The sequence below is a fragment of the Enhydra lutris genome, unplaced genomic scaffold (assembly GCF_002288905.1).
Source record: "Enhydra lutris kenyoni isolate GAN:26980312 unplaced genomic scaffold, ASM228890v2 scaffoldscaffold17, whole genome shotgun sequence".
In the NCBI taxonomy this organism is placed as follows: domain Eukaryota; kingdom Metazoa; phylum Chordata; class Mammalia; order Carnivora; family Mustelidae; genus Enhydra; species Enhydra lutris.
The window spans coordinates 8,823,206-8,838,440 of NW_019154101.1; the positions used below are offsets into that span (position 1 = coordinate 8,823,206).

Genomic DNA, 15,235 nt, shown 5'->3' on the forward strand with positions numbered 1-15,235 from the left:
CCAGGCCAAGGCCCACACACCACCTTTGGTAAGAACACATTTTTTTGAGGCAAAGATTGGAAGCCGCATCAGGGACTCTGAGAGAAAGAGTGATTATGCTTCTGGAAATCTCCAAGAATTTGGAGTTAAAGCTGAAGAGGAAGATGAAAATCCAGTGACCCCCATGAGACTTGCCCAAGAACAGGCATCAGAGTTACCGTCTTCTCTCCCCACCACCTCCATATTTCCTCATTCCCCATCTCTGGGGATGCTGAAGGCCTGCAGTTCAGCTTACTGCTGAACTTTACACTTGGAGTTCTGAAATTCTCAAGAGGGATTTTAGTCTGTTTTTTCAGTGATGGCAGAAATCCCTTAGGTTTCTCAGCATCTTGAGCCCGAAAGAACAGCAAAGGAGGGTGGCAGGCAGTGATGCCATCGCTCCTCATCAGTGTTCCCAGTATACTGAAATGGCCCACCAAAATGTGCACTGTAAAATGATATGTCTGTACTAACAATTCACTTCTTTCCAGGTCCATTTGGGACCAAGATTTAGAGAATTTCTTAAAAAAGTAACTGTAAGTCCCATTCTTATGTATGCTAAACCAGCATGTGTTGGATGTGGGGTACTCTGGCCACCAAAGCAGATTTAGCTGCTCTGCCAGCTGGATGAACTCTGGTGTTCTCCCTCTCCACTCCTCCTGCTGCCTCCTGAGCAGCATCATGGATTCAAGTCTTACTTATTCACAGATACATCCATAGCTCCATTGCCTGCTCCTATTACGTGTTCATTTTATTTCTTGTAAACCCATTCATAAGAATTTTAGGTCTTTACCAGTTTAATCTCAAAACATTTTAAAGACCTTTGGGTTTGCTAACTTTTCATATAATGGTGCCATATTGAAAGACCAGTTGCTTCCTAAACTATCTGTAACTAGATAAAGTTGAAGTCTTCCTTCAGTGGTCTCTTTACCATATGACAAATAGCAAATATTATTGGAAATAATAACCTCAATTGAAACATTAGTGTTTTGATCATTGCAACTTAGCATGAGTCACTAAATCCTTAAATCAAGTTTCAGATATTCTGGTCAATATGCTAAAGAAGGAAAAAAAGAAAGCTCAAGATGCTCTCCACTTATCCAGCATGGGTAGAAATGAATGGAGACACTCACAGAGCTCGCCCTTGCCACCTGGGAACTCAGAAGGTCTGAGGACGTTGCCATCCTCAGCAACCACACAGGTCCGGGACGTCAGCACTGTTGGGCACAGATCCAGTTTGCTCCACAGAAAAACAGGTCAGTTGTATTTATACATATAGATCTATAAATTATCTGAAGTATGGAAAACATAGGCTTAAATGAGAAAAATAGGCTATCATAAATCATACATCTACAGAAAAGGTAAATAAACATAGAAACGATTATAATTTATCATTCTATTCTTCATCATTGTAATTTTTATTGTTGGTATTACCAACAATAAGTACCAGCAACAGCTCCAGCAGTAATAATAAAAATCCCCAAGTAAAACTTATTAAGGAAAAAATAAATGTCTGGCATTCCTCATCCTCCATAATGGAATTCAGCATAGCATTTTTGGTTTTAAATATGAAGAAATGGCAACTTATGTATTATAATTATTTTTTATAACTATCAAATCTCTTAAATACCAGCTTCCAAAATAGATGACTGAACTGAAAACACAAAGTTTAAATTGTGACAGAGCTCAGAGGCAGAAACAGATGGGTCCAGGGCAACAGGAGAAAAGTTAAAGTTAGAGAAAGGAACAAAACCTTTCCTCTGATAGAGGAGGGAAGGAGTAAGGACAAATGTTGCATTGCCAACGTGATGACATAGTATTTATTTCTAAATCTGAATAAGCTATCTGCAGCAAAGTAATTTAAAAATATTATCACAGTCTGCCTTAAAGGATACTAAACAAACAATATTTTGTCAGATAGTAGGATTTGACTGAGTTGGACCAACTCAGGGGCACTTTCCCCACTTATAGCTTTTGATCAGAATGTCAGTTCTGCAACTACAGAACCACACTAGAGGCCCCGGTTGCTTTGTGTTATTTTCTCTTTCTGTTAGACCAGCAGATCATGATGTACAGGCATGTGATTGGTGCCTTTCTCTTGAAGACATTGAGAAATCTGAAATATGGAAATGTACTAGAACAAAGGGGTGAAAACCTTCCCTTTTTGGCAACACAGGTTGAAATTTTCTATATAAATGTTTGTTGGGATGGATGATCTGATATGCATGGTTTTCTACAGGATTTAGCTTGGGAATAATTAAAGGATGGTACTCATTAAGAAGGACACTTTTTTAATTAATAAAGACAAGGTCGAGAAGCCTGGAAATATGCTTCATGATATTATATCCCTTTATCTCTTAATTCTAAATCTCCTTGCTTTGAATATTTAGTTAGCAATACAGTAGAATAAATTCAAAGTCAAAGGAAACCAAAAATCCTATTTTTACCATGATCGTGGTGGCAGTAGACAAGGAAAGCAATTGTTCCTCTCTGTGACTGTTTTCCATACAGCGTTCCTGTACTCTGTTATGGGTAACAGCTGGTTCTAAAAAAAAAGGAGACCCTCTGGGTTGGTGAATTCATTTGTTCATCCATCAATTTTTATATTCCTTTATTCATTCAACATATATTCATTAAGTACACACTTTGTTCTAGGTACCATGCTAATTATTACTATTATGGCTACAGGTTACATAGCCTGTATGTATGTATGTATGTATGTATATGTATATACATTCAATCGGACAACTTTGAATATATTCAAAGTTGTTATTTATATATTATTTATATATATATGAATAAATATATATTCAAAGTTGTCATTTATTCAAAGTTGTCTGATTGAATTAATTCATTTAATCCTTATTCTATAGGTTCTTGTTTTGCCCCCATACTATACAAGAACATATGAGGACAAACAACCTGTGATCTCACAGCACTTAGAGACTGACAGAGAAGAAAGCTTTGAACAATTACAAAATTACACCGTGTTACTGACAGGGCACATATCAGGGAACCCAACCTCAAGTTAAGATCAGAAGGATCCAAAAAGGGACATGAGGAGCAGAATGTGGCTGGAAGCAATACTGTAAGCAGAAGGAATCATTTGAATAGCTTTTGGGGACTTTGTGGTAGAAAGGAGCATTTTAGGAAGTAAAAAGGCCTTGATGGGTGGGATGTGGGCAGGGGGAGGCTGGGAAGACAGGTTGAGTAATGTGTGCAGAACGGATAGGCAGAGGACACAGAGTATGCATGAGTAATTAGAAGGTCATTGTAGCACAGTGGCCCAGGCCAAAGGATGGGGATGATGAGAGAGAGATAGGGGGATCAGAAGCACTTAGGACAGAGAGTGAGCAGGGTTTGGTGACTAATGAATTTGAGGGGTAAGGGTAAGGATGGGCCCCAGGTCTCTGGTGGCTGGTAAGGCTCTTCATGCAACAGTTCGCATTGTTAGCTATACAGAGCAGAGCCTGGCATTTCTACTGACAGGAAAGGTGGGAGTCTGTAGCTGAATTAGAACCCTGTGCTCACAATGGAAGGAATTGTTCACTGGCCTTCTCCAAAAATGCACACCATTATGCCTGTGAAGAAACGGCCCGGGATATCACTGCCCCACCCCTTGCTGTGTGCCAGACCTTTTCTGTTTCTATTTTCTCTTGCCCACACCATCTCCCTTCTCATAATTCTTCTTCCCCACAGCATCTCGTAATTTCTCTCCTAACTCATAATTATAGTCAACTTTTTCAGTAACCCTTCTCCTCCCTTGATACTACTATCAAGACAGACTGTAGTTTTATTTGGAGAATGAATTAAGTTCACTTGCATAGAAAATCTCTGAAAAATAATAATAATAGTGGAAATTGTTTGTAAAGTCCAAGTACGAATGAGGTAAAAGAGTTTTGGAGAAGAGCCTTATAGTTGAAAGGGTTTTTGAGTTGTTTTAACTGTTGTTGGATATAGTTCTAGCAATAACTTTAAATAGGAGTAGGCTCACAAATGGATTGATAATGATCTAAGCATTTGGAGGAGGGACTGATGAAGGATTGATTTTATTTTTTGGCAAAACTACAGATAGGATGAAATTGTGGATGAATCCATGCTGCAAAGCAACAGGTAATGGGAGAGTTTGTTACAATGTTTAAGATCCTAGGAGCTGATTAAGCTTTTATTATTGCATTATTTTATACAAGAAGCTCATGTAAACGAACCCAAATACAAAAAAATTAAGAAGCACGTTGTTTTGAAAGATTTCCGCCTTATGTAGATGTTGTCAATGTCTATTAACCATCCACTGGGCTGCATTCAATGCAGAAAGCAAGTAGATTTGACCTTGGCCACCCTGAGACTGCAGTGAAAATGTCTCCGCTTTGATGACCCTCCTCATTCTTCCTTTCACCCTCACTTCATCCTGAAAAAAAAATGACTTCTTTCAAATTTCTTGTACTAAAAGAAAATGAGACTTAATTCATGGTTCACTAGAGAACCCCACACAGTCACTGTGCAAGCACCCTGCCAAGGCAGAGGAAGGAAGGTTAGGCACTTTGGGGCTTCTTGGTTTTTTGGAGGTTAAATGTCTGTTTTGCTTTCACTGAAGTAATGAGAGGGATTGTTGAGCTCCACATTTTGAAAAGAGTCATATGGTTCTCTTTAAAATAGCAGGACTTTGATAGTTTGGTTTTCTTGTTTGGTTTTTTGGGGTTTTGTTGTTGTTTACTTTTTTAGTTCTCTGATTGTGTGTCCCAGATGGTCACCTGGAACTAGTCAGTGTTCCCAAACCTCCTGATGATTCACCACATCCTTTAACTGAGATGCTAACAGAACCCACTCATCACAGGTGATGACACTGGCTTTTTAAAAGGTGAATTGAAGGACGCCTGGGTGGCTCAGTGGGTTAAGCCTCTGCCTTCGGCTCAGGTCATGATCTCAAGGTCCTGGGATCGAGCCCCGCATTGGGCTCTCTGCTCAGAGGGGAGCCTGCTTCCTCCTCTCTCTCTGCCTGCCTCTCTGCCTACTTGTGATCTCTCTGTCAAATAAACAAATAAATTCTTTAAAAAAACAAAACAAAAAAAAAGGTGAATTGAAAGCCAAAACCATAGCCTGGAGGCTCCAGCCTCTTTTCTTTTATTCACTTTTAAGAATGTAATGAATCCCCACTATGTGCATGGAAGGTCCAAGGGTAAGGTGGTAGGGGCCATCAACGGAAACTGAAAAATGGTGTCTGCCCCTGGGAGCTTACATTTAAATAGCAGAGGCTGGCTTGGTACCCAAAGAGTAGAGAATAAAGTAACAAGTGCTATACTCAGGAGCTAGAAGAAATGCTGTGGGAAGTCAAAGGAGAAGGCAGGATTTTAATAAATGATTGGGAAAGCATTACAATGCAAGTGACATGGAAGTTAGGTCTCAAAGGATTAGTAGAATTTGGACAAAGATGGAGGGAAGAACATTCTCTTACATTCCAGATTTAAAGAATATTATGAGTAAAGGCTTGGGAACAGGAAAGCAAGGGGAAATATGTGGAGTTGGCAAGGGTACTTGTTTAGCTGGGGCCTCGGAGAGGTACAGGAAGTCCAAAGACATAAGGCTGGAAAAATGAGTGGGAAATTGTTGGGATGGCTGCTTCGGGGAGAGGGAATAGAGGAATAGATGGGAATGTCCTCTTTTAACTTTATATGCTTTCATATTGTTTTAATTTCTTACCATGTTATGAAAACCCTTGACTGCCATGCCAGGGAATTGCCTTCCTCAAGTTGCAGGGAACCACCAAGACAGAGGGGGCATGGTGATAGCTATACTCTAGAAGGTATTTGTGGAAGAAATCTTTAGAGTGTCTTGGAGAGGAGATGCCTGGAGATGTGAGTAAATGGTTTAGGAAATAAAATAGTCCAAGGTGGGAGTGATGGAAACAGAAGAGGCAAGGGCACGAAGAGATAACAATGGAGGGAGCCCACAACAGTTCTCCATGGCATAAACAACTCTTTCTTCTCCCTCTTCTTGGTTTTCCCAGTTCTGGCATTGAGAATGCAGCCACAGGCATGGCCAGGAGAACAGGAAAGCTAGAGCTTCTCTGGCATGCTGCATCAAACCTGGAGTCCATTCCTTAAGTTTGCTTTACCCATGTTCAAAGGATTGCTCTCTGGACCAATGGCTTTTGTTACAAAGGTTTAATATACCCCCATCATCACTAAGTTAAAAAAAAAAAGAGCTCAAAGAGAAATTGATAGAGCAAAACTCACCCATAAAACCAGAGAAAAAGAATAGAGATTAGATTTTTCTAAGATCCTTTCCAACTTGCTTTGTTGTAAGCCTTAGGCACAAAGGTTCACCTCTTGCTTTTCTTTCTTTTTTTTTTAAAGTGGTTTACATTTTAATTTTTTAAATTAACATATAATGTATTATTGGTTTCATACGTACAGGTCTGTGATTCATTAGTCTTATATAATACATCATTACATCTTATGCCCTCCTTAATGTCCATCACCCAGTTACACATCCCTCCACCCATCTCCCCTCCAGTAACCCTCAGTTTGTTTCATATGTTTAAGAGTCTCCTATGGTTTTTCTCCCTCTCTGGTTTCATCTTATTTCATTTTTTCCTCTCTTTCCCTATGATCCTCTGTTTTGTTTCTTAAATTCCACATATCAGTGAGATCATATGATAATTATCTTTCTCTGATTGACTTATTTTGCTTAGCATAATACCCTCTAGTTCTATCTACATTGTAGCAAATGGCAAGATTTCATTTTTGATGGCTGAGTAATATACCTATATATTATATGTAATATATAGGCATAAAGAAGATGTGTTATTTATATAACACATCTTCTTTATCCAGTCCTCTGTCAGTGGACATCTGAGCTCTCCCATAGTTTGGCTATTGTGGACCTTGCTATTATAAACATTGGGGTGCAGGTGCCCCTTCAGATCACTACATTTGTTGCTTTTCAAACCTCTCATGCTCCATCTTACCCTCTTTTTTGGAACTGACCACACTTTTGCCTTGCATTTCCCTATAAATGCAATTAAAGAGATGGTCAGTAAATAGATCATTGCCTTCTCTGTAGCTCCATGGCCAATCTCACTTCTGCAGGGCACAGTATTGAGGTTACTCTGAGCACTATCTCTGAGAAATGCATCTTTGCATCCCTCCTATTTGAAGGGTCCATAGATTGGATGAAATGAATACATGATGTCCAAGAAAGAGAAAGAGAAGAGAGAGAAACTAAGAATAGATCTCTGCTTTAGGTTTAAAATCAAGGCTTACCCCCATTTCCATTTATTTTATCTGATAATCTTTGTGATTCCAAAAAGGTCTTCAAACCTAAAAAGTGAACAAATACAAGTCAGTGTGTTTTTTAAAGGAAAGCAGCATGGCCCTAGATGGGACTCAACTATCTTAGAAGTCATCATCTATGCACATCTCAGGAATTTTTGATCTAGTCAGGGAGATAAGTAGGTAGATAGCTGTTTTTAGTATAATGAGAGTCTTCAAGAAAGGGGACTGGAGATTTAAGGATTCCTCCAGAACTGTAGCCTAGTCGACCATCAGTTCCATATTATTAGGGGGAACAGTTTTGTCGGGAGGGGGAACACAGATTCTGAATATGGGGAGGAATCAAAGAACTAGAGGTATCAAAGAAGCAGTGTTCTATTGCCTATGGACATTAAAATTGCTGAGTTAGGTATGTAGAGGAAGACCATGGCCCAATACCCAAGTGCTCAGTAAAATGACTAAAGCAGAGAACTGCTGATGGCAGTAAGAAAGAGAGGGTAGGGGAGCCTGGGTGGCACAGTGGGTTAAAGCCTCTGCCTTCGGCTCAGGTCATGATACCAGGGTCCTGGGATCAAGCCCTGCATCAGGCTCTCCACTCAGCAGGGAGCCTGCTTCCTCCTCTCTCTCTGCCTGCCTCTCTACCTCTCTGCCTGCCTCTCTACCTACTTGTGATCTCTGTCAAATAAATAAATAAAATCTTTTAAAAAAAAAGAAAGAAAGAAAGAAAGAGAGGGTAGAAGAAGCTGTAGCCAGATGGAATGAGCCTGAATGGGGAAAGGTTTGCCTACATTGTATTTTTGCTTGTGTGTTTATTTCCATTAGCATGAGTGAATATTATTCTAGAGTCACCAAGAGAAAGCAGATAAAATGAAGACCAACATCCTCATTTCCCTACTTGGTTGTAGGAAGATTCTTATTCTGAGATAATGCCATCTTCCTTACCTTGCCCTGAAGTTCAGGGTGAAAGGCTGTATTTCTATTCCATTACATCAATAGAGTAGATAGAATATTGCCTGCTCAACAAATTGATTCTTCTAATAGGAGGGACACCTTCAAATCTCCTTCAAAGCTTGCTACAAAAAGGGACAGCCTCAGGCCTGGTAGAGGACCCAAACCAAACAACCATGGAAGACCAGTTGCCCAAAGTGATATACTTGTATGCAGCAAAAAGTTAGTGATGGTTCTGGGCCTGGGAACCCTATCTTTTGGCTCTAGGATAAAGGATCATAAATATGAAGATTGGATCAGAACACAGGTCATTTTCATTTTATTAAACATTGCATTCAAAAAATAATTTTTCTGCTGATTATTTAGAGCTTGGGCTTCATTCTCCCATATACAGGGAGGTTGGGTTTCCTGGAAAGCAAAGTCTCAGCCAGGTGTTTATTAGAGAGGGCCCTTAGGACCAACAGCTATGGACGGGAGAAGAAGAATGCAGAACATGGCAGAGGGAGAGGCTGAGTCGTGATGCAGTACTGACAAAGTTTTCAAGGGCTCGGACACTGAACAGGTCCTTCAGAGTTGTCCAAAGTTGAGACAATGGGACAGGCCTTTCTACCTTCATGATGATCAGTCACTGGATGTGGGCTTACCCCTAGAAGGAGGCAAGGCTTTGAATGAGGTAGTTTTCTTCAGCTGAGAAAATCTCCAAATTGGGTTGACAATTGACAACTTGCTGCTAATGTACTTAGGAGCTAGAGGAACAAGTCCTTCATTCTTGTTTTTCACCCTAAATTTTATTTTCATCACCCCACACCCCCCATGTCTGGGAATCACCAATCTATTCTCTGTATCTAAGAGTTGTTTGTTTTTATATTCCACATATAAGGGAGATCCTACAGTATTTGTCTTTCTCTGAATTATTTCACTAAGCATAATGCTCTTGAAATCAGTCCATCCATGTTATCACAAGTGGCAAAATTTAATTGTTTTTTGTGGTTGAATAATATCCATATCTATCTCACAGTTTCTTTATCCATTCATTATCAATGGACACTAGGTCATTTCCATGTCTTGGCATTGTAAATAATGCTACGATGAACACAGAGATGCATAGATCTTTTCAAATTACTATTTTCCTTTTCTTTGGATCAGTACCTAGAAGTGGAATTGCTGGACCATATGGTAGTTCTATTTTTAGTTTTTTGAGGAACCTCTACACTGTTTCCCATAGTGGCAGCACCAATTTATATTCCTAGCAACAGTGCACAGGGGGTCCCTTTTCTCTACATTCCTGCCAACACTTGTTAATTCTTGTCTTTTTGATAATAGCCGATATCACAAATGTAAAGCAAAACCTCATTATGTTTTTGATTTGCATTTCCCTAATGATTAAAGAGGATAAGCATCTTTTCATGTGCCTGTTGACCCTCTATATGTCTTCTTTGGAAAAACGTCTATTCAGATCTTCTGTTCATTATAAACTGGGTTGTTGAGGGTTTTTTGTTGCTGTAGTTTTGTTTCATTTTGCTTTTGAGTTGCATGGGTTCTTTATATTTTGAATATTAGCCCCTTGTCAGATACATGATTTGTAAGTATCTTCTCCCATTCAGTGGTTTCCCTTTTCATTTTGTCGATTGTTTCCTTTGCTGTGCAGAAGCTTTTTTAGTAGGATGTAGTCCTACTTATTTATTTCTGCTCTTGATGTCGGATTCATAAATTCTTACTGCCTTCTAGGAGTTTTATGGTTTCAGGTCTTATGTTCAAATCTTTAATCAATTTTGGGTTAATTTTTGTGTACATTATAAGATAGCAGTCCAGTTTCATTCTACTTTATGTAGCTGTTCAGTTTTCCCAGCACCATTTATTAAAAAGACTGTCCTTTACTCATTCCATATTCTTGTCTCCTTTGTCATTAATTAATTGGCCATGTATATATGGGTTTGTTTCTGGGATCTTTATTCTATTCCATTGATCTATATATCTGTTTTTATTCTGATATCACACTGTTTTCATTATTATAGCTTGTAATATAGTGTGAAATTGGGGTGCACAATGCCTTTAACTTTGTTTTCCTTCTTAATATTGCTTTGGCGTGTGTGTGTGTGTGTGTGTGTGTGTGTGTGTGTGTGTGTGTGTGATTCCATAAATTTTATGACTGTTCAGTTTTTTTATTTTTATTTTTATTTAAATTCAATTAGGCAACATATAGGACAACATTAGTTTCATATACAGAGTTCCATAATTCATCAGTTGCATGTAACACCCAGGGGTCTGGGTCATGTGCCCTCCTTAATGCCCATCACCCAATTACCCCATCCCCCCACCCGAGTTCCCTCTAGCAACCCTCAGTTTGTTTCCTATAGTTAAGAGTCTCTCATGGTTTTTCTCCCTCTCCAATGACTTCCCATTCAGTTTTCCCTTCCTTCCCCTATGATCCTCTGCATTGTTTCTTATATTCCATATATAAGTGAAACCATATGATAACTGTCTTTCTCTGAATGACTTATTTCTCTTAGTGTAATACCCTATAATTCCATGCATGTTGTTGTAAATGGTAGGTGTTCATCCTTCTGATGGCTAAGCAATATTCCATTGTATATATATACCACACCTTCCTTATCCATTCATCTGTCGATGGACATCTCGCCTCTTTCCATAGTTTCACTATTGGGGACATTGCTGCTATGAACATTGGGGCACAGGTGACCCTTCAGATCAATACCTTTGTATCTTTGGGGTAAATACCTAGTAGTATAATTGCTGGGTTGCAGGGTAGCTCTAATTTCAACTTTCTGAGGAACCTCCATACTGTTTTCCAGAGTGGCTGTACCAGCTTGCATTCCCACCAACAGTGTAGGAGGGTTCCCCTTTCTCCACATCCTCACCAGCATTTTTTGTTTCCTGGCTTGTTAATTTTAGCCATTCTGACTGGTGTAAGGGTATCTCATTGTGGTTTTGATTTGTATTTCCCTGATGACAAGTTATATGGAACATTTTTTCATGTGTCTGTTGGCCATTTGTATGTCTTCTTTGCAGAAATGTTTGTTCAGGTCTTCTGCCCATTTCTTGACTGGATTATTTGTTTTTAGGGTGTTGAGTTTGATAAATTCTTTATAGATCATGGATATGATGAGCCCTATATCTGTATGTCATTTGCAAATATCTTCTCTCATTCCATAAGTTGCTTTTCAGTTTTGTTGACTGTTTCCTTTGCTGTGCATAAGTTTTTTATCTTGATGAAGTCTGTTTATTTCTTTGCACAATTCCATTGGAATTTTGATGTGGATTGAATTAATCTGTAGATTGCTTTGAATAGCATGAACATTTTAACAATGTTGATTTTTCTAGTCAATGAACTAGACTGTGTGTTCTTCAATTTCTTTCATTATTTGAGTGTTCTTCAATTTCTTTCATTAATGTCTTGATAGTTTTCTATATATAGGTCTTTCACTTCCTTGGTTAAATTTATTTCTAGATGTTTTATTCTTGAAGTTCTTCATTCTTGAAGGGGTATCTGGAGGGCACATCACAGTATCCATCAAAGATATTAAGTTTTCTAGGATATCCAAAATATCAATGTAGTGCTTAATTTGCTGAATTATGTTACTTACAGCTCATAATGTCACTTTATAATAGTATGACTCAGAAAGCTAAATAAATATAATTGTTTTATCCAATCACTGTTTTTAGCATTGTTATTCTACATTCCTACTTGGGGTGTCAAAAACACATGCCCTTTCGCTCTGGCAGCAGAGGAACAGAATCATGCTCTCGCTCTCTCTCTCTCTCTCTCTCTCTCGCACACACACACACACAGACACACACACAGACACACATACATGCATTCATGTGCACACATGCATATCCATGCAAAGTCTTACCCAGACTTTGGCAATAAAACATTACTTTTTCACCAATTGTGTATTTGCTTTATAAAACACACAAAGTACTGTGCTATTCTAGATGATGTGGAGAATATAAGGTATTCTACTACAGAGGCTCTGGGAAACATGAAGGACTATTGTTGGCTTCAGGATCAGTGGCTCTTATTAATTCATTTAGTAAACATTGACTTGAAGCTATGTACCAGTTATTATGCTAGGTGAATGAGCCGCAGTACCTGTTAAAGTGTTTACAATCCAGAAGAGGACCCGTAGTGAACATGCACAGAGAGTGCCATGGGACGTGGAAGAGGAATGGTCAACTCTTTCTGGGTAGCTTCAGGAAAACTTGTATGGAAGAAGTGGTACTTGAAAAAAATCTTTAAAGAATTCACATTTATGTCTGGCAAACTGAATAGAGGGGGAAGCAAAAGGCAGAGCACCTTGGAAACTTCTCAAGCAACAGCATGGAGATGTGGAACATAGTATGCTTGTGATGGTTCAAGCTTTTGGTTTGGCCAGACTGTAAAGTTTGTGTGAACAGGATCATGTTTACCAAGAACTAAAGATAAAGAAGGAGGAGCTCATGAGAAGCTTAAAAGCCATGCTTCTAAATTTAGAACTTAATTGTCCTGGCAGTTAGGAGCTTTATATAAAAAAAGATTATATAGCTTTAAAAAAAGATTTTTATTTATTTATATTAGAGAGAGAGTATGAGTGGTCCCCACCGAGTGGGGAGCCTGACACAAGGCTTGATTGCAGGACCTTGGGATCATGACCTGAGTCAAAGGCAGAAACTTCACTGACTAAGCCACCCAGGTGCCCCCATTATACCTTATGTTTTTTAAACATTTTTTAAATTTATTTTCAGCATAATAGTATTCATTGTTTTTGCACCATACCCAGTGCTCCATTCAATCTGTGCCCTCTCTAATACCCACCACCTGGTTCCCCCAACCTCCCACCCCCCCCACCTCTTCAAACCCTTCGGATTGTTTTTCAGAGTCCATAGTCTCTCATGGTTCACCTCCCCTTCCAATTTCCCCCAACTCCCTTCCCCTAACTCCCCATGTCCTCCATGCTATTTGTTATGCTCCACAAATAAGTGAAACCATATGATAATTGACTCTCTCTGCTTGACTTATTTCACTCAGCATAATCTCTTCCAGGCCCGTCCATGTTGCTACAAAAGTTGGGTATTTATCCTTTCTGATGGAGGCATAATACTCCATAGTGTATATGGACAACATCTTCCTTATCCATTCATCCGTTGAAGGGCATCTTGGTTCTTTCCACAGTTTGGCGACCGTGGCCATTGCTGCTATAAACATTGGGGTACAGATGGCCCTTCTTTTCACTCCATCTGTATCTTTGGGGTAAATACCCAGTAGTGCAATTGCAGGGTCATAGAGAAGTTCTATTTGTAATTTCTTGAGGAATCTCCACACTGTTCTCCAAAGAGGCTGCACCAACTTGCATTCCCAACAACAGTGTAAGAGGGTTCCCCTTTCTCCACATCCTCTCCAACACATGTTGTTTCCTGTCTTGCTAATTTTGGCCATTCTAAGTGGTGTAAGGTGATATCTCAATGTGGTTTTAATTTGAATCTCCCTGATGGCTAGTGATGATGAACATTTTTTCATGTGTCTGATAGCCATTTGTATGTCTTCATTGGAGAAGTGTCTGCTCATATCTTCTGCCCATTTTTTGATATGATTATCTGTTTTGTGTGTGTTGAGTTTGAGGAGTTCTTTATAGATCCTGGATATTAATCTTTAGTCTGTACTGTCATTTGCAAATATCTTCTCCCATTCGTGGGTTGCCTCTTTGTTTTGTTGACTGTTTCCTTTGCTGTGCAGAAGCTTTTGATTTTGATGAAGTCCCAAAAGTTTATTGTGGCTTTTGTTTCCTTTGCCTTTGGAGACATATCTTGAAAGAAGTTGGTGTGGCTGATATCGAAGAGATTACTGCCTATGTTCTCCTCTAGGATTCTGATGGATTCCTGTCTCACGTTGAGGTCTTTTTGAAAAATCCAGAACACAGCAGCTGTCTCTATACCTTAAAGAACTGGAAAATCAACAACAAATCAAACCAACTCCACACACAAGAAGGGAAATAATCAAGATTAGAGCAGAGATCAATGAGGTAGAAACCAGAGATACAGTAGAATGTATCAATGAAACTAGAAGCTGGTTTTTTGAAAGAATCAATAAGATCGATAAACCATTGGCCACACTAATCCAAAAGAAAAGAGAGAAAGCCCAAATTAATAAAATTATGAATGAAAAGGGAGAGATCACAACTAACACCAAGGAAGTACAAACAATCATCAGAAATTATTATCAACAGTTATATTCCAATAAGCTAAGCAACCTAGATGAAATGGATGCATTCTTGGAAAACTGTAAACTCCCAAAATTGAACCAGGAAGAAATCGTCAACCTAAATAGACCGATATCTAGTAACGAGATTGAAGCAGTGATCAAAAACCTCCCAAAAAACAAGAGCCCAAGACCTGACAGATTCCCTGGGGAATTCTACCAAACTTTCAAAGAAGAAATAACACCTATTCTCCTGAAGCTGTTTCAAAAAATTGAAGCAGAAGGAAAACTTCCAGACTCTTTTTATGAAGCCAGCATTACCCTGATCCCCAAACCAGGCAAAGAACCCTACCAAAAAGGAGAATTTCAGACCAATATAATTGATGAATATGGGTGCTAAGATTCTCAACAAGATCCTAGCAAACAGGATCCAACAGCACATTAAAAAGATTATCCACCATGACCAGGTGGGATTCATTCCTGGGCTACAAGGATGGTTCAACATTCACAAATCAATTAATGTGATAGAACAAATCAATAAGAGAAGAGAGAAGAACCACATGGTCCTCTCAATTGGTGCAGAAAAAGCATTTGACAAAATCCAGCATCCATTCCTGATTAAAATGCTTCAAAGTATAGGGATAGACGGAACATTCCTGGACTTCATAAAATCTATCTATGAAAGACCCACAGCAAATATCATCCTCAATGGGAAAAAGCTTGCAGCCTTCCCGTTGAGATCAGGAACACGACAAGGATGCCCACTCTCACCACTCTTGTTCAACATAGTATTAGAAGTCCT

General features: G+C 39.0%; 1 protein-coding gene across 1 annotated transcript in view; it reads left to right on the forward strand.

Annotated features, from left to right (window-relative positions):
- LOC111147698 (kinesin family member 6) overlaps positions 1-15,235 on the forward strand; it is a 458,201-nt gene that overhangs the window by 201,249 nt on the left and 241,717 nt on the right. Inside the window, exon 13 of the mRNA XM_022503930.1 lies at positions 1,059-1,274. Coding sequence (XP_022359638.1) covers positions 1,059-1,274 — 216 coding nt within the window. The remainder of the gene's footprint in view (positions 1-1,058; positions 1,275-15,235) is intronic.